We start from the raw sequence: 18,375 nt of genomic DNA, 5'->3' as shown, positions 1-18,375 counted from the left end.
TGTGGCGACGTTCTCTTAGTAAACATCATATGACCGTTTCTTACTACACAGACTAACAAGAAGTCTGGTAACCATGTAAAAAGGAACACCAGCACGAGGCTGTCCCTCTTTGTTGTCTGGACATCTTAAAATCTTTACAAGTACGGGAATCGCAGTCAGTCAGGTGAAAAGAAAACGCATTACAAGTCAAGGGCAATTCGCTAACAATGCCAAGTACCAGTGAGTGCATGTGTGTGGCAGAAGAGACCATAAAATACAAGAGGAATGATTATTTTAATCAGTTTAAGACAAGTAACATTTAATTAATCCACACGATTCTTAAGCTTGACCAGACGATTTTGAGGAATAGAAAAGAATGAGACAGTTGCTGTAAAGCACAAAACATCTTCACACAATTTTTACAAGTTTGATTTACAAGATTAGTTTCCAACAATCTGCACATTGTGCTTCTTTTTGTCTTGCAAATAAGATGGGCGCCATTGTTAGACCAAACTGTGTGGCTTTGTTTCAACAGTGAAATAACTTAAGGTCGATTGCCCGGCCGAAGAAATCCCGCGACAGTCTTTCACTTCAGTTGTAAAAGAGTAAAAGTGAGTTTATGTCAGAGGTGAGCACAAATCAATGGCGTTCTTCCTGCTTCATTTTTTTAACCACACAGTAAAAGGACGGCACAAAGAAATCTGGCAATAACAGGCGGACGACCCGTCACTCACAGACTTTTATTTCCTGAATGTTGTGAGAATGCCTCAAAGTGGTTCAGTCCATCTGGAGATACAGTGAAGTTGCACATAAATGAACACACCTGACTAAATGCGATAAACAAACACAGCTGAACAAGTTGGACCAGTAAGATACAACTATGACAAGTGATGCAAATGCATCAGCTCTAAATTGAGTTAAAATTCAACAAGTAAGAAATTTGTAGTCATCATCCATCAGCGATTTCTTAAAATAGTTTTTGGAAATTCGTTTCATAACATCAGGATGCTTATATAAAAAAAGTGGAATGTGCAAAATTTGTCACCGCTGTGTAAATCGTGAACTCCCTTTTTCTCCTGTTTGCTTTACTTGGTATGTACCAAGTGAGGAGCCCAGTGCTGAGATTCACTCCAGAGGTTCAGTGTCTTCAGTGAACAGATCAGCCAAGTCAGCGACTGTCAGTACCGCAGCCTCCGAGTGCTTCATGGCTGTGCTGGTGTGACTGGAATCAAAAAGACTTTTATTGGTACTTTGACAACAGCGTATCCCCTGACCTCTTAAACTTGTATTTAAATACAAAAATAGCATCATTAAGAACTGACACGCACCTTTTTTCTGCCGTCTTCAGCATTGCTTGCATTCTCTCTTCAATTGTAGATTTGATGAGGAATCTGTGAACAAATGTTGGCCTGGTGGAGAGAGGAAACAAAAATGAGCATTTGTTTAGTTTTTTGTTCAGTAGAGGGTGGATAATTTAATATAAATATTATTTGGATAAAAGGATTAACAAATTCTCCACATTGTCATTCCTTTGTCAGACTTTAACTGCTCCTAAATGAAAAAAAAAGTACTCTTAGTTGGATTTAATTTACATGCATTTGTGCATTCTGATGCAGATCTGTAACTAGAAGCAGTGAATAATGATGTGTGTACAGCACTGACAGAGGTGTGCATGCTATATAAGTGCACTTTGGTCAAGAACTGTGTATCCCTGAGCACAGTGGTGAGTAAAAACAAAAAACTAATGAAATCAATTTCAGTGTATCCTGCTGAACTCTAAGTGCTTTATTTTCTGACATATTATAAGCTGCATAGTTGTGGATTTATAGTTTTATTAAATAACTGGAGGTTGCACTCGTATTAAACATGAATCTAAGAAAAAAAAATAAACTGCAGCTTTGAAGTCAATTCTCACAAGATGAGAAAAATGCAGAAGCTTCGTGTAGATGCAGCAACACATCTACACAAAGCTCTAAAGGACCCACAAAGTTATGCTGAAACTTCAGAGGTTTACTGACACACTTTACTGCCTGCTCCTTACTTGGTTTGGCCAATCCGGTGCACTCTGCCTATTGCCTGGAGCTCATGAGCAGGGTTGAGGATTGGTTCAACCAGCAGCACATGTGTTGCTTCGATGATATTCAGCCCATTGGAGCCCGTGTGGAGAGGTAGAAGAAGAATGTTGATCTTCTCTTCGTACTTGAAGGAACTTAGATTCTCCTGGAAAACCACAATGAACAGTGCAATAATGAACAAATTACAGTCATATCTGTATCAAGAGATGCTTCGGTAATTGATTTATTTTAAGAAAAAAATGAGGATTCCCTGAAAATTTATACTGCAATTTAAATACTGTGTATTTTCAAATTCAAACAATTATTTAACGTGCCGATTTTATCCAGTTTCTCCTTTGTATTACACAAAAACATAGACAATGAATGTATTCATTAGTCTTTATATTGTATTTTACTACAGAAAAACCTTAATTGTTATTAAGTTTCTGCATATGAGAGGCAAGAATTCATCTCCAATTGATTAACCTCTTTGTTTGTTGGCAGTATAGCTCACACACAAAAAACAAACAAACATGCGGCCCGGGGTAAAGGAAGAAATATTGAGTTTAGGGTTGGTGTGCTCTCAAGGGAGTGATCTCAGGTAAAAACAAAAAAACAAAAACAACCTCAAATGAAGAACAAGGTGTAGCAGCAAGCCGAACAGCTGTTTTAGCTGCTGGTGGTGGAGAATACACACCAAGGAAAACCTAGTAGGTAGGTATTTAGACAGTCCTTAGACAGGGGGTTTACTGTAAATGTTTAAATCTATCATACAGTCTGTGGTATTTCAACAAAAAACAAAACAATACAAAAGTTAAAAAGCAGGGGTGTGTATTAAAAATTGTGGCGTTCATTATGTGTCAAATTCAAACCTGAAATTTGTGAATCCCGTTGATTTGAGAAAACTCCATGTTATTGTCAAACAAGGCCTTGGCGATGATGTCCAGGACACTCTGCCACTGTGCACAAGAGAAAAGGCAACAAAACAGGTCAGATCCAAACTCGATATCGCCAAAGTAAGTCTTGAAGAGTGCGGATAGTTAACTGTTACCGTGGAGAAGACGAGACATTTGGCCCCGGGGTTGGTCACTTGAATCTTCTTCAGAGTTCTCACAACTGCCTCCACTTTGGTAGAGTGACTTCCCTGACAACACAGGAAGAGGAACGTTGTCATGGCTGTGTTATACATTTATTTTTTTCTTTGAAAATGGGGTCGCTGGCTGACCTTGACTGGTATGTCTTGGTCCTGACTGGATGATTGGGTGGTGAACACGTAAGAGATTTCTGTGTGGGATGTAGTCTGCCTACAAATGGCACACTTGATGGCACGCCGCCTTGAGCCCACGCTGTACTGTTCCACAATGATAGCAATACACTCGTTACAGAAGCAGTGTCCACACGTCAGCACGGCCCACTGGAAAAGAGAGAAGAGCGAGATATTATTCTAAAGTATGACTAGCAGAGTATGGATAACTATTGACATTAATTACAAACACTCGCTAACCACTTCATTAGGTACACCAGTTGAGCTGCTTATTAATACAAATATCTAATTAGGCAATCATGTGACAGCAACCTATTCCATTTAGGCAAGTAGACACGGTCAAGATGACCTGCTGAGGTTCAAACTGAGCATCAGAATGGAGAAGAAAGCAGATTGTAAGTGGTTTGTTCGAAAATGCTAGACAGGCTGGTATGAATATTTCACAAACTGATGATCTACTGAGATGTTCCCACCAACCAAGATGTATAAGAAGTAGTGACTCTCACCTCCTGTCCCAGGGGCCGAGCACAAATGGGACACGGCTCTGGGTTCAGACCTCCAGTAGACTTGTCCTGCGACTGGATCAAGAAATGTATGTTGTTCAGAGTAAGCTCACATAATACATTTAGCTGGGGTAAATTTATGAATTGTGTAATTACTATCACCTATAAAATTACCTTTTCCAGATTTGTGAGATACAAAAACTGGCCGAGCTTCTTTTGGAGCTGAGATTTTGCCACAGCTTGGTCGTTCAGAAGTTTGACTCTGTTCTGCTCCACCTGGGAGCAAAACAATCGAGAGGAGGGGTCAGCTAATGAAAAATATCAGGACACTTTAAATTGCAAATATAAAGATCTATATTATATGTAGAAACCCACTGATCCAACAATAACATGAGAAAACTCGGGGACAGTGAAGAAACCCCCCTTAAATCTCTGCAGACAGTTAGTCTATGAAGCAAAGTAACTCTGCAAAGAGCCAATCCTTTAACAGTCCTAATAACAAGTCAGTCATGTTGTCACAACTTGTATAAATTATCTTTTACCAGACTGTCATAAGCGTGCAGCTATGCTAAATGAGTGTCACTGTCTTTAACTCGCCTCGTGGGGCTCTATGATGTGCGGCAGTTTGGGCTTTGGTTCATCAGGCAGACGCACACGTAGCCTCTCGGTGGCCATACCCAGCTCATCGATGGCTGACACATGATTACGCAGCACCATCCAGTACTCGTGCAGCACCTGAGGACAAACACCAACACCAAAACAAAGACTTAAAAAAAGAATTTTTGTTAAACTGACTCCTCATAATACATATAATAATACCAAATGCCTATTGGAGCCCTACTGGAAAAATGCAGCTTTTTAAAAAATAAAAGATGCTCTTGTTGTCGTTTGTCCTTGTAATGTTGTAGGTGTGCCTACAAACCTTGTACTCCTTCTTCCAATTCTCAAACAGTTCCATAAAAGTGTTTCCTTCCTCCACCAGGTCTGGGTCCATGCGTTTAAGTTTGGCAAAAGACAAGATGGCCTTCAAAGTGCGTTCTGTCTCACTGGCTGCCCACAGACCTCGGCTAGTGGTAGGGAGACGGTCGTCGACCAGCCCCTCTTCATCCTCGATCATTTCTTCAAAGATGGCTGTCTGACCTTTGACGCTGTGGAGGAATTTTACTGATTAACCACCGCTTGGTTATGTAATCTGATTAATGATGGATCTAAAAATACTGCTCTACTTACGTGTGAGAAAACAGCTTGGACTCGTAATCTATGAAAAGTTCATCCGCTTTGCAAAAAACACAGCTAGAAAATGACAAGACAGATATTAGGTAAAATAAGTTTCAGAGTATTTACAAAGAAGTGTTATGTAACACAAGGAAAAGCTGTCATTTAACCTCCACATAACTTTATAAACTGAACATTTTAAGGTTTCTAACAGTGCTTGTACGAAGCTGCAAAATGCTGACGACATACTTGTTGAGTGGCAGTCGCATTGGCCTGAGATGACAAACTGTGGCCTCCTCTATAACTTCTTTCGAGGCCGGACCCTCAAGACTTTTCACTGCATCTTGCACGGTCTTTTGAGATTTCATCAGGTCCTGCATTTGTGTGGTGAGCAGAAACTGCAGACCATAGCCATCACGGAACCTGCAGGACACCAGACACTTGAAGCATCCTGGTCTTTTGATAAGTTCAAGGTAACGGCTTGCAACCACTATGCAACTACTCGGAACTACTTGATAAAAAAGTGCTTACTTGTCTGCCATGGAGAGCTTGTGGGCTTGTTGTTTGTAGCTGGACGTCAGCTCATTCTTGATGCGGGACACCAGGTCGTCATCAGTGGAGCAGCGAACTGCCCTCTGAATAACATCCAGCCACCAGGGAGAGTTCAGCTTGACCTTGAGAAAGATAGATAATCATAGTGATATTCAACTACTTTAACTGTTTGTGTAAGTAACGAGTAGAATGCCAATTATAGTGCCATTAGCTACATTTACTATTTTCTTTTTATTAAAATAATTTGATCAGTAAGCTCCAATTTCCTGCTATGCAGTTTTCTTTTTGCTGTGCTAATTTGTTGGAGTTCATTAACAGATCCAAATAAATGTCATTTTAAATACATTTCAAGTAAGTTCATTTTAGGAGCTGCAGAGGATGTATATAAAAAGGCAATCAATGCAGAAATTTTATGATCTTAAGATATTGGTTTTGCACTCCTAAACATCACTTATGTCTCTCTTTATATATGTAATCTTTTCATAAAATATGTAATTTCCCCGAGTGTAAAGAAGTTCTCACTTTTCGCTTCAGCTCTTTTATGTTCTGCAGCACCGGCTGCAAAGCCTGCCGAGCATCTGCAACCTCAGAGTCGTATTTGGTCATGTAGTGCTGTCGCAGCTGCTCGGCCTACAGAGACAAGGAGAATGAAAAAACTGCAGTAGTAATTCTTAAAACACAGCTTTGATTTAAAAAGAAGAAAAATAGATACATTCTGACAGTATAATATATATTTGTGAATCACCTCTTCATCTAGTCTGTCATCTCTGAGGGTAGGAGGAATCCCACGATGCTTAGCGCTTAGCAGCTCCATCAAGTTATGGGTAGCATGAAGCCTCTGTTTTACCACAATGGCAAGAGTAATAGAAAATTAATTATGTCAATACATTCTAAGAGCCAGAAACAAAGATTTTAGCTTCTGGTTTTTAAGTCATGTGTTCCCTCAGTCTTTGTAGAGATGAAATGTATGAGGCCACATACCTGTAACGAATCAGTCTTCAGTCTGCCTTTGTGCTCTTCTGATGAACGGAGCACTTCTCTATACATCTCTGCTGCCTCTGCAAACTCACCTGCAGGTGGCAAAGGAAATAGTCATCCTTAGTGCCACTTAAAATGTCCACTACATGTCAAGCAAACAAAGTTGGCTGCACAAATCACCTCAGTGCAGTAACAATAAACATATCGCTTTACTGAGACCAGCCTTAACAAAACATCCCGGTGCAAAAAGTGTCGGGAGACACAAAGATGGGATCGTGGCCTCTGTTTTGTTTAAACTAATTCCCATGGGAAACTAAGAGCAAAGGGAGCAGATGTATAGAAGTGGGGATCTATACCTCTGATGATGTGGATTCCAGCCAAACCATTGAGTGCGCACACCAATTGTCTGTGAGCTTCTTCACACTCCACTCGACATTTCTTCTGCAGGGACTTCAGGAGCTCCTCCATTGTCATGGTGCTACAGAGAGGCAGGCAAACCTGCTTAACAAATCCTCCAGTGCAGATTACACAGAATGGGTCAGCTTTAAATAAACACCCCCAGCAACAAAAAGGTTGCTGGGGGGGCTTCAATCATCCTAATGTTATGATCTAGTCCAGCTGGACTGTTAATTAACTGCTGCAGCTGCCTTTAATAAGACCTCATCTCATGCATAAGCATCTTGAGAACACAATACCTTTTCTGCAGAGGCAGGAACTCCCCCCTGACAGCCTGTGGATGGCAGCAGGCTTGGCGCAGCCTGAGCAGCGGGCACAGGATGGTATTGACGGTACGGCGGTCGAGGCTGCCGAGTTTCAGGCTCCAGTCTGAGATCTTCCTGAGGTTAACCAAAGCGTCTTGGGAGCAGACCTCGTGCTGACGGTGGTAGAAGTGACCCTCGACGGGCGAGAAGTGCAACCAGTGCACTTCCTCTGTCTGAGGCGGGATCTGAATCTGGAGAAAGATTAACAGGACCATCTAAGATGAGTACAAACATTCAAAAGAGAAAGCTTTAAGGATGTGTTTCATATGAAAAAAAAATGGGTCAAACAAAATAGTTCTTCAGACAGTCTCAATGAAATCCAGGCCAACGATCAGAAAAATACTTTTAAAATCCTACCTGATCAATGACGTCTTTTTTAGCCGATCGCCATAATATCTGAGCGATCACATGGTACAGAGGTTCCGTATTTCCACGTCGATAGGGACGATAAAGAAGCTGGTGCCACCAGTGCTTCACCCAGTATGGGTCAACTCCCAGGAAAAGCACAAGGCCATACAGATCTACAGCAAAAAACAAAAGTTTTAATTATTATTTTTTTTACTGCTGAAGAGACCAAAGACTGAAATCACAACCTTGACAGATTAATTACATCTGTGCATAGATTCAAAAACACTTTGCTTTATTATATTTTGGCAGGTAAAGGCAGTAAAAACCTACACTTATTTTTATCTTTATATCTTTATATGCTACATAAAAAATTCAATTTGCATTCATACTCATAGTATTTCTTTTTTCTTCTGTGGTAACAGCTTCTTCACTTTACCTTCTAAGCCTCTCTGGACTGGAGTGCCGCTGACACACCAGCGGTTAACAGACGCAAGACGTAGAGCCATCTCCGCAGCCTGATGGGATCAACGTCAGGTGGTCGCATAAACTACGTTTAAATAACAAAACAAAGTAAGATGCAACAAGAATTGAATGATCTCACCTTCGCAGTGGGGCATTCCACCATCTGAGCCTCATCCAGACAGATTCGCCACCACTCCACAGCTACCAGAGGACTGGGTATAGCCATGTAACGCTTCTGGTTGCGGAAGCGGCGGCCGTCTTTGCTGTTACTGTGGGGAATGTCAACGTAGTTGAGCTCAGAGCGCAGCACGTCGTAGGTGGTAATGACCACGTCCTGCTCGGCGAGCATGTGAGGCTGAATGAATCCATGTTTCTTCACACCCTGATAAACCTAAAGAGGAATGTGAAAGGCAAAATAATTAGGCATGCTTAAACACAGATGAGAGAGAGAAGAGTGCGTGCTTTAACAAATTATAAAAGATGTGTAGTGCTTGCACAATGTTGTGTTGTTCCTGCTCTGCGTCATCATTGCAACTGACGACTCGCACTGTTGTGATGGTACAGTAGTGTAACATGCAATGATTTAAGTGAGTGTATCATTTTCAGAGTACCTGAAAGTTGGAAGGTAGAGGGTGTATTTTAAACCAAACCCTGGTCTTTCTTAATCTTAACAAAACAGTTTTGTTACTTACATCTAACCAATCAGTTTTGTGCCTAAACTGAGCCAAACAATAACTGTAAATAATCAAAACCACCTTTTGGTTTTACTCAGGAAGCACATTTAAGATTTATTTGATTTTTATTTTAGACTTTAAGCATATTATATATGAGATACTACCAAGAGACTGATGTATGAATCTACTCTCTCACCAGCACTCGTAAGGAGGAGGACCTGATATGCTTGTTGATCTCCTCGACCCACTGGTGGCAGATGGAGCTCGGGGAAATTATGAGGGTGGCTCCTGTGGACACGGGTTTCATGGCTACCAGGCAGTGAGGGCAGTAGAAAGGTGTAGTTTCAAGGCTCTCTTCTTTATAGTTCACACAGTCTGCGTGCTGCCACAGCTGACAGTTCATACACTGGACGCGGGCCTTGTAGTCAATGATGCCGAGTTCACCACAGATGCACTCGAATCTGTAGTCAGGGGTGTTAAACGGGACGACAGACACTCTGGTGGGGGTTTCCGTCTCCTTGTCATCATCGAGCTGTGAAGCTTCTCCTCTTTCTTCGGGGAGATCAGCTATTCTGCACATGTCTCGTGTATCTGAGTCACTTTTATCCTGAGAAACCTGTAACGGTGCCGTGGAAGAATCCAGCATGTCATCTGGCTGATCTGCTTTCTCATTCAGACTTTCATCCCACTCTGTCTTTGTTTCTGCTTCCTCTGAGACAGGGCAGTCAGATGTAGGGGTGCTCGGATCTCTCTGATCGTCTGAGAGAGAGTTTTGTAGAGCTGCCTCTGCCTTTTCTTTTGCTCGTCTCTGAAACATTTTCCTGGGCGTGCAATCTGTGCTTCTCGAAGTCTTAAGAAAGACAAATGCAGACCAAACTCAGGCAACGCAATAAAGTCATATTTGTGGCATGAAACATTCATATTAGAAGTTCTTTATTCTTACAGACTTTGATGATCCTGCAAATGTTTTCTTTGTTTCTTTGTACTTCTTTCCCAGCTTGAACGACCCCGCCAAGCCCCGACCTTTGACCCGGTCAACCATGCCGTCATCTATGAGCTTTGTCAGCGTCTTCCTGATGTGGTTGCGGTTCTTGAGGAGGTCATAGCCATAAGTGGCTCGGATGTAGGTGAAGATGGCATTGACTGAGGCTCCCTTGCCAGATCTCATCTCCTTTATAGCAGTGAGTAGCATGACACGCACAGCTGGAGAAATATAAGTATCATTCAAAAAGGTGTGAAATTTCAGTGACTTATGCGGATTGCCTAAAAAGACTTGAGTGACATACTTGGGTAGGATATTTTAATTTTAGGCTGAGCTTCAGACTTGCAGCTGATAACTTTCTTTCTTTCTAGCGGAGGAGGAGGAACAAAGTAATTCACAGATTTTCCCTGCAAAGCCATGAGATTAAAAAAAGAAATAAATCATAAACCATTGTATGATACATAAGATTTGATTACAACGTTTAGGGAAGAAAACAAATGTGGCATTCATCACAGTAGAGGTCTACTAACCACAGGGAGTGTGAGGGCCTCTTGTTCGAGGTCCTGCCGGGTATGAAACAAGATTAGAGCCAGAACTTCCACCGTCTTTCCAAGCCCCATCTCATCAGCCAGGATCCCACCGGGCCACTCAATGCCAGCTAGTGGAAATTCTCGAATTAAGCTAAAAATAAAAAAAGAAACTAAATTCTAGTAGCTGCAGAACTATATCATACCTGAGAGTCACCTTAATGTGATAACAGCAAGTTTAAAGGTCAACTCATTCAAATTACACACGTTTTTTTCCACTGATGGTGTCCCTTCAGCCTGTTTTACTGTTGTGATTTTAAGATAACAATTCTCCCATCAAGTTTTATGCTAATGGTGCTTAACAAACAAAATAATAACACACACAACTTTTGTGGTTTCAACTTAAATAGTAGTCCCCATAAAAACTGCTGACAGTGAGGCCTGTGGATTATATTGAGTTTAAGTGTAAACTGTTTGCAGAAAGATAAGATTCCCATCATCTTTATAATATTGAAAAGGCAGAAAATGTTTCCAAATGATCAGAACCTTTAACATGAGAATAACTATGTTCTTACCAGCCGATAAAAGGGTTGTAAAAGAGCTTTTTGCCGCACAAAGCGATCAACTCCCGCCAGAGGAAATGCAATGATTGTTCTGCAAAGAAACAGTAAATACTGAATATGATGCTTTTTGAGACAAACCACTGAGATCAAAAATTCTTAAATTCAAAGGGATCTAACTTAATTCAATTCAATTAAAATTCCAGTTAAAGGTGCATGAGCTGTAGGGGAATGAACAGAGGCACCTTTACTTGAGTTGGTCCTGTATTTCTCTCTTCTCAGCATCCAGTTGACTGCTTGACTCTGATAGGGCCTGAGTATAGGAATAAGAGCCTTATGCTGAACGTCATAGGTCACCTTCTGGCTTTCTTCCTGGTGCATATGCCTGACATAATCGTAGAGCTCCTCAACATTTTGCCTCTCCAGGTCGGTATCACATTCTTCCTCCTCATTATCTACGACCTCTTTATGGAGAATAAGCAACAAAAACAAGTCAAGGTGAATTGGAAACCCTGTGCTGCTATAGTATGGTGTAAAGAACTTGGAGTCTGCTTACCGGGAATAATGAAATCGTAGAAATACTCCATTAACTTCTGCATCAGTTGGTTTGCTTTTTTGAGCCGAGCATTTCCCTCACTGAGGAATTCTGGCTTCCCGAGCCCAGTTTCCAGCAAGCAAATCCCCACCTGCCAGACAGAGCCAGGAAAAAGATTAAATATAAAATAATGTTTAACAAAACTTGAACTGTTTGATGATTTGACTAAAGGAGCACAATTTTACTCCAGCCAAAGACAGCTGATTTAAAAAATATATGGTATTAAAAGCCAGGTAACTTCATGACCATTTATTAACAAAATCAAGCCTAAACATGGATCTTTGTGTCCCAGTAAAAGTACCTACATATACCTTGACTGAGTCGTCTTTTGCCTGGTGACAGAGCTGCACCACCCTCCTCTTCTGTAGCCAGTCGAGGTCCTCCAATGGGATCCTACGGAGGCTGCATTCTGCCGTACAAGTGTCTTCATCAGGACTGCACTGCACCCCTGAGCTCTCATCACAGCTGCTGTAACTGATGCAGAGTTGCTCACCCATCCTGTGAAACGTGAAAGCTCTCTGATCGCAGTCAGATGGGAGCCAGGCTGGCCTGACACTGAACTCCCCAATGAGTGCTTTCCAGATGTGGCTGAGCTTCAAAAGTGGAAACACAGTGAGCGCCAGAGAGGTAGAAGCAGCGGTGATGTCGGACAACGTGTTGGGAAGTTCTTCTGTAAACAGGACAGGGGTGCAGGCAGCCTCTGTGGCGGCCTCTGGAGGGGAGAGGAGGGTGCTACTAGGAGCTGGGTCCGCTGAAAGAATGGAACAAGTCGGTATCTCTTCATCTTCCTGGACTTCCTCATTCTTGCGGTCCTCCAACATGTTCCAGTTCAACCTCTTCTTAGCTTCTTCATCCACCCTCACAGGAGGGGCCCTCTTTCTTCGGCTACTCATGGTGAAGCTCTGCAAAGAGGGCAAATATTATGAAACGCTCACCAAAAAAAATAAACACAACGTCATTTATTTATTCATAACTACATCAGTAGCATATGCCAGATACTTATATTTATATTTGGTAGGCAGAGAGAAAATATCCTTCCTGAGTTTCCCTGAACAAGGTTGATTATTGCCTAATAATAAACAATAACTTAATCATAAAAACTTTCCGTCATACAGACCATGGCTCCACAGTAAAGTGGTTTACTCATTCACCTAATAAGTGAAAGATCTATGGTTCGGTCTCCAGAGGAAACACAAATCCCTTTAATACTTGAAGTCTTTGCATGAAGTTGTTTGAGATGGCTCATTTCTGGCTCAAGCCATAGTGATTTTTGATTTTTGATTTTATTTATTTTTTGTCAAAATAGTCCAATACTTATTTCCAAAGGCTTCTTTTACTCACTTAACTTCGCTCAACTGTAGAAAACAGCCACATGTATCAAAGATTTTTTTTAAAATAATTACCATGTCCACATTGATCTTCGCTCAATTCAGTTACCCAAAAAAATATAAAATCAGAATACTTTAAATTTTTTCATTACCGTTGCATAGCTTTATTCATGATGGATATTAATAGATATTAATTCATTTTTAATACTTGAAGTCTTTGCATGAAGTTGATTCCCTGAATTGACTGAACACCCCCCTTCACTGGCCCTCTACTCACATGACTTAAAGAAAAATAATATACCGTATTTTGTGCAAGGTGCAGACATGACTCTTTCATCAGCAGTTCCATGTTCCATGTTTTCAGTTGGTATAGTGAAACACAACACGGTGACTTGTTTACAGAGTGAACTGATATTTTCTTGTAATTTAGATCATACAGTTGTTAAACATATTAAAACTCCTTTTGTAACTAGCTTGTTGTCTGTGGCATGAGTAATGACTGACTTAAACATAAAACTGCCCTTACTTGTTACTGTAAAAAGCAGTAATGGAGTGCACACACAATAGCATGCACATTGTGATAGTTTTAAATGTTCATTCACTTCTTTTTTTGCATCTAAACCCACTAAATGTCAGAAAATCCAACCAACTATTCAGAAGAAAATGTAGAACGAATGGGCTTTAAATGTTAATAAGTTCAAAAAATCTGTCAAATTAAATATGCAGAGCTATAGAGTATGGCAACACCTGGTGAATAAGGGAGCAGCTGGAATATGCTTTTCTTTTACACAAACAAAATTAAGTAAAATCCAATTTTCCACTAACCAAACATTTTGTTTATTTATGTTGCCTTCTAGCCTATATCCCTCCTTAAATCATTACATTTTTACATGCACTTATGCAGGACTTAATATACTCTACTAGTACTCATGCATAATTCACATTTCAACTAAATCCATATTTATGTATTACTGTGCCCTGGTACAACCTTTTTAAGCTGACTTTATCAGATGACTTTTTCGGAAACTGTCCAGCTCCTGAGTGTGCACAGCATTAATCAACTGCTGGTAGATCCACAGCAAAAATAATGTTTCTACAAAGACTTTTATATTAATACTGTAGTATGTTTGTACATGCATGAATGCTTCTGTTCTCACAGCTAGAGCTTTGTGTCTAAGATGATCCTTTTAGAAGTAATATGTTGACATCATATAGAGTCCATCTAGCCATCCTCTTCCACTTATCCTTGTCAGGGTCGCGAGGGGCTGGAGCCTCTCCCAGCTACCATAGGGCAAGAGGCATCATACAGAGTCAAAAGTAGGAAAAACTGGAGTTTTAAAAAGTTTAACCTCTTGCATCCTTGGGATTACTTGTACATAAGCTTTCTTCATTTTTTTAAAAAACTTTTTTGTTTAAGACGAGCACCCATAATTGCAACAGTTAATTATAATAAGACCACTTCAACGACATATTGTGGATATCCCTTGTGAGCAGTTATTATGAGAGTGGCAGCACCTGTGATGTTCAAGGCTGATCTCTTATTCAGCCACGCTATTTTGTTTGGGGAGAACTTGGGTCCTGTGCAACTTCAGCATACCCAAAATACTCTGACATTAAGACACAGGAGAATCTGATGGATTAGAATTAAGTAACAAAGCTACCTTTAGCTGCTTCCCTATTCATGACAGTATAATGCCACTTTTGGCAGCTTTTATGCTGATTGCCCTTCCTGACAAAACCCAAATGTATGTGTGTCTCTGACTGAGCCAGGAATCAATATTGATCATACGTAAGTATTTCATTAAATTGACGTTTAGTCCTCTGATGTAGGGTGGCATGATGGTGTGGTGGTTAGTGACATCACCTCACAGCAAGAACGTTCTGGGTTCAAATCCAGTCTGGATTCTGTGTGGAGTTTGTATTTACTCTGGCTTCCCCCCATTGTCCAAAGATCTCCCTTACGTTACTTGGTGAATGTGAGTCTGTCTCTGTGTTAACCCTAAAATAATGTGGCAATCTGTTATACCCTGCTTCTCACCATATGAATAGTATAGACAATCATTCTGTACAATACAATAATTATAGTTCTACAATTGTTTATTAATACTCACAATTGTATATCTACAATCTGTATAGTTTCATATTTTTAACCATATTTATATCCTTTTCATAGCCTGTACATAGCTTGTAAACTCACTATAGTCTGTACATACTTATAGTTATAGCATATTCATAACATACCTTCATACCGTGTACATTGTAACATACCTATAATAGTTCCATATTCTGTAATATATCTATATTATTGCTAAAGCACTTTCTGGATGGATGCAAACTGCTTTTCATTGCCTTGTACTTGTGACATTTGCAATGACAATAAAGTTGAATTCTATTCTAATTCTAATTCTATTCTATTTCATGATAGCTGGGATAATCTCCAGAACTTGATAAGTTGAAGAAAGTGGATGGACAAATTGAATTCAAGGGCTGTTCCAATAATGGTGAGGCCGTTCTCCAGAGAACAATAGGTGGTGATACCATGTATGTTGATTTCTAATCCGGAAAATGACTTTAACGTGTCCACTTATTTAGGTTGGCACCATAAGCTACTATGTTGATGTTGATCCCAGGTAGAAGTGATCTGCCTTTGTAGTACAGAAAACTGAGGGTTGACCCTGAAGTTTCCTGGTTAAGATGAAACCCTGCTTCACAGTAAAGGCCTCTTATGGGATACAACAGACTTCTTATTTACCAACAGGTCAACAAGGCTCATACTGGAAGATAGCATATCAATGGAAGCAGCATGTGAGGTACTTACTGTGCTATTAAACTATCAAAGCGAATGAGACATATCCCACAAGACAACCTGTCAGAGTTTAAGTTTGCATCCACAGCTGGAGCCTGTCACTTCACCTACATTGTATCTGTGTTTACCTATGGCTCAGGCTACATGTATTGCTAGCTGGCTAACTTATACATCTTCTACACGACGGCTTACAAATAGCAGTTTTAAAATTAGCTCCTTCCCTGCGGGGAGAGTTTATCCTCTGAGAATTCAGTCAGCAGCGAAACCATCAGCACACAACAGTCTGTGGTATAAACAGTGTTACACAATGAGAGCACTTTCGCACAGCGCGCCACATTTCATCCCCTGACTGCAAACAAGCAAATTAAAAAGGTAAAAGAAAAAAAGCATATTTACTTGTCGAGCCTGCCTCAAACTGCTCCTGTTAATACAGCACGACGAGAAACCGATTCATGTTGAAGCAGCTCCACACAATCCGGCTGAATCGCTGTACAGTTCATCTACGGACATCAATGTTGACGTCCGCCATTTTTAAATGCAGGAAATGACGTCAAAGCAGGGGAAACTGTCAGATTAAGTTTATCTAACACAAATTTGTATGACTCAAAACTTACAACAGATTAAATGATTTGCTCCAAATGATTGTTTTTTTGTCTTTCTTTTTGCATTTCTTTACATTTTTTCATGGTTATATATATATTGCCAATATCAGACAAAAACAGACAAAAACTGAGTTTGTTCGAGTCTAATGAGTTTAAAAGTCAATATTTGTATATGACCACTTTTATTCTTCAACTCAGCCTGAACTCTTTCTTCTTTTCAGTTTTCTTGTCATCTCTTCTACTACCACTACTTCATTAACGTTGATGTCCAGGGTCTTGGGAAGGCCAGTCCATGACTGATAGGCTCTATTGCATGTTTTTTTTTTCCAGCTGTGGTTATATTGCATTGGCAGTGTGTTTAAAAATAATTATCATGCTGAAAAATTAAGCAGTTGCCAATAAGATGCTTTCCAGAAGGCAGTGCGTGTTGCATTAAAATCTGGCTGTATGTGTTTTTTTAATGTGTTTATAGTTCCAGGAAATTTGAAAACTGGCTGGCTGAAATATGGTCCCAAACCAAATTTTGCAAAAGGCTGTAAACACTCACTGTTGTACCGCTCTCCTGACCTCTTCCAAACATACTGGTGCCGGTTAGAACCAAATTTCAAATCTTGATTCATCACCCAATTAGACTTGTTTCCACTGATTTTCAGGCCAGTTCTGGTGTAATTTGCCATTTCCTCCCCGTTTCCCTTCCTTAAGAATGGCTTCATGAAAATTTTATTTTTATTGTCAGTAAGACTATTTAAAGGATGCATAAAAATAATTTTGCTTAAACTACGGCTTGTACTTTACTTTTTCTTTCTGGCTGAAAATGACTTAATATGAATGATAAGAAACATGTTTGATTATAGGTCAACAAGCATTTCGGAACAGGTTAAATACCGGTAATCCTTTTTTGGCAGATGATCATTTAAAGCACTGGCATCTGATGAAAAGACAGGGAACTGGTATGAGGGCTGAAGAAAATCAGAAGCTCTGCCAGCGAGAACAGCAGGTCCACAACTCCACCTGAGAGAGAGGGAGAGAGAGAGCAGCAGGCAAGAGAAAGGAAAAGAAAGAAGTGGGAAAAAGACTACCTGGACCAGGACACAAATTATACCTTTTTCTAACAAGCTGCTGGTAACAAACTGCTTAAAGATAGAATTAAATTTGATTCTTTGCTAAGTTTTCTCTTACATGTAGACACAACAGTGTTTCATCCTTTGAGTTGGGTGTTTGTTTGTTTTTTTTTTTTGTTATGCTTTAATGATTAATATGTCATTTTTATGTGGCTTAGCGTTACAAAAAACAGAGATTCCTCTGACAATTCTCAGGTAAAAACACTGATTTGTAAATGAGCCGAAAAGCAGTCAATGGCCAAAACTACAAGAAAATTGGAAGCAAAATGTAAAAAAAAGAGAAAAAAAAGAAAAAAGAGTCAGTCAGCATTTTTGCACAAAGCTTTAGGTTTATAGAGAGTTCATGCAATGCCAAATTCTTTGCTGTACTGGTTGCTTATTTTGTGGTCTAATCGTTAGGATTACAAAGGTTAAGGTTGAGTAAACCTTTATTCAGTGAGGTTGCAGCAGTGGCATCACCCCCTTCACCACAAGGTGGCAGCAGAGCCCGCTCTCTTTTGACAGCTGCAGTAGTGAATAACAAGTACATCACATCTGTCCGTGTCAGACACAACGCAGGAGGGAAAAATTAAATTGAAGTTTGACGAGTCTCTTTGAAGTTTGCATAAAGTAAGCGACTGCCTATAAACAGTCTCTTACGTTGCGCTGATTTGGTCCAGGGGGTTTTAATGGAAGCTTGTCAAATCGTTATCTATCCCCGACTTATTTATTTATTTTAAAATATGCTTCTCAGGAGCCTCACTCTCACCCCGATCTCTTCCAAAATGTTATCAATCGACGCATCACTGACCCTCGTGATGTGCATGAACTCTGGTTTTAAATCAGGGACACTGCAGTGAGTTTGACCCGATTTAAAAATGCAGTGAGCAAGAGGAGAAGAAGGGAGCATCTTATCACCAGTGCAGAGAGAGAGAGGGAGAAAGGGAGGGAGGAAGAGTCCCACTGTGTTTCGGAGGCAGAAGAGTCCAGACCGGCGGCTTCAGAGGAGACACGGACCCACTATGTCCCGGTTATGTCCTTACCTGGTTCAGGTAGGTGAAATCACGTCTTTAAGACTGTTAAAC

The 18,375-nt window shown here is 40.3% G+C and overlaps 1 protein-coding gene across 1 annotated transcript; it reads right to left on the bottom strand.

The window, feature by feature from the left end:
- Positions 1 to 259: 259 nt before the first annotated feature.
- On the bottom strand, positions 260 to 16,125 carry shprh (SNF2 histone linker PHD RING helicase). Its single transcript, XM_085390716.1, has 30 exons — positions 15,985 to 16,125; positions 11,766 to 12,356; positions 11,416 to 11,545; positions 11,105 to 11,323; positions 10,875 to 10,953; positions 10,303 to 10,453; positions 10,077 to 10,179; positions 9,734 to 9,993; positions 8,987 to 9,640; positions 8,256 to 8,507; positions 8,091 to 8,169; positions 7,664 to 7,827; positions 7,241 to 7,497; positions 6,902 to 7,023; positions 6,549 to 6,637; positions 6,313 to 6,405; positions 6,090 to 6,197; positions 5,547 to 5,689; positions 5,265 to 5,438; positions 5,031 to 5,093; positions 4,723 to 4,948; positions 4,398 to 4,535; positions 3,975 to 4,076; positions 3,804 to 3,875; positions 3,259 to 3,447; positions 3,085 to 3,177; positions 2,906 to 2,992; positions 2,021 to 2,199; positions 1,308 to 1,388; positions 260 to 1,201 (listed from the first exon to the last, which is right to left on the bottom strand). The coding sequence occupies exons 2-30, from the start codon at positions 12,345 to 12,347 to the stop codon at positions 1,105 to 1,107; spliced, it is 4,986 nt and encodes a 1,661-aa protein (XP_085246842.1). The 5' UTR covers positions 12,348 to 12,356; positions 15,985 to 16,125; the 3' UTR covers positions 260 to 1,104.
- Between the last annotated feature and the right edge of the window lie 2,250 nt (positions 16,126 to 18,375).

The sequence above is a fragment of the Rhamphochromis longiceps genome, linkage group LG19 (genome assembly GCF_057381845.1).
Source record: "Rhamphochromis longiceps isolate RC_006_pf linkage group LG19, R_longiceps_female_GT1.1, whole genome shotgun sequence".
Classification (NCBI taxonomy): Eukaryota; Metazoa; Chordata; class Actinopteri; order Cichliformes; family Cichlidae; genus Rhamphochromis; species Rhamphochromis longiceps.
The sequence above is the reverse complement of the archived record's forward strand: the minus strand, read 5'-3'. Positions and strand labels throughout refer to the sequence as shown.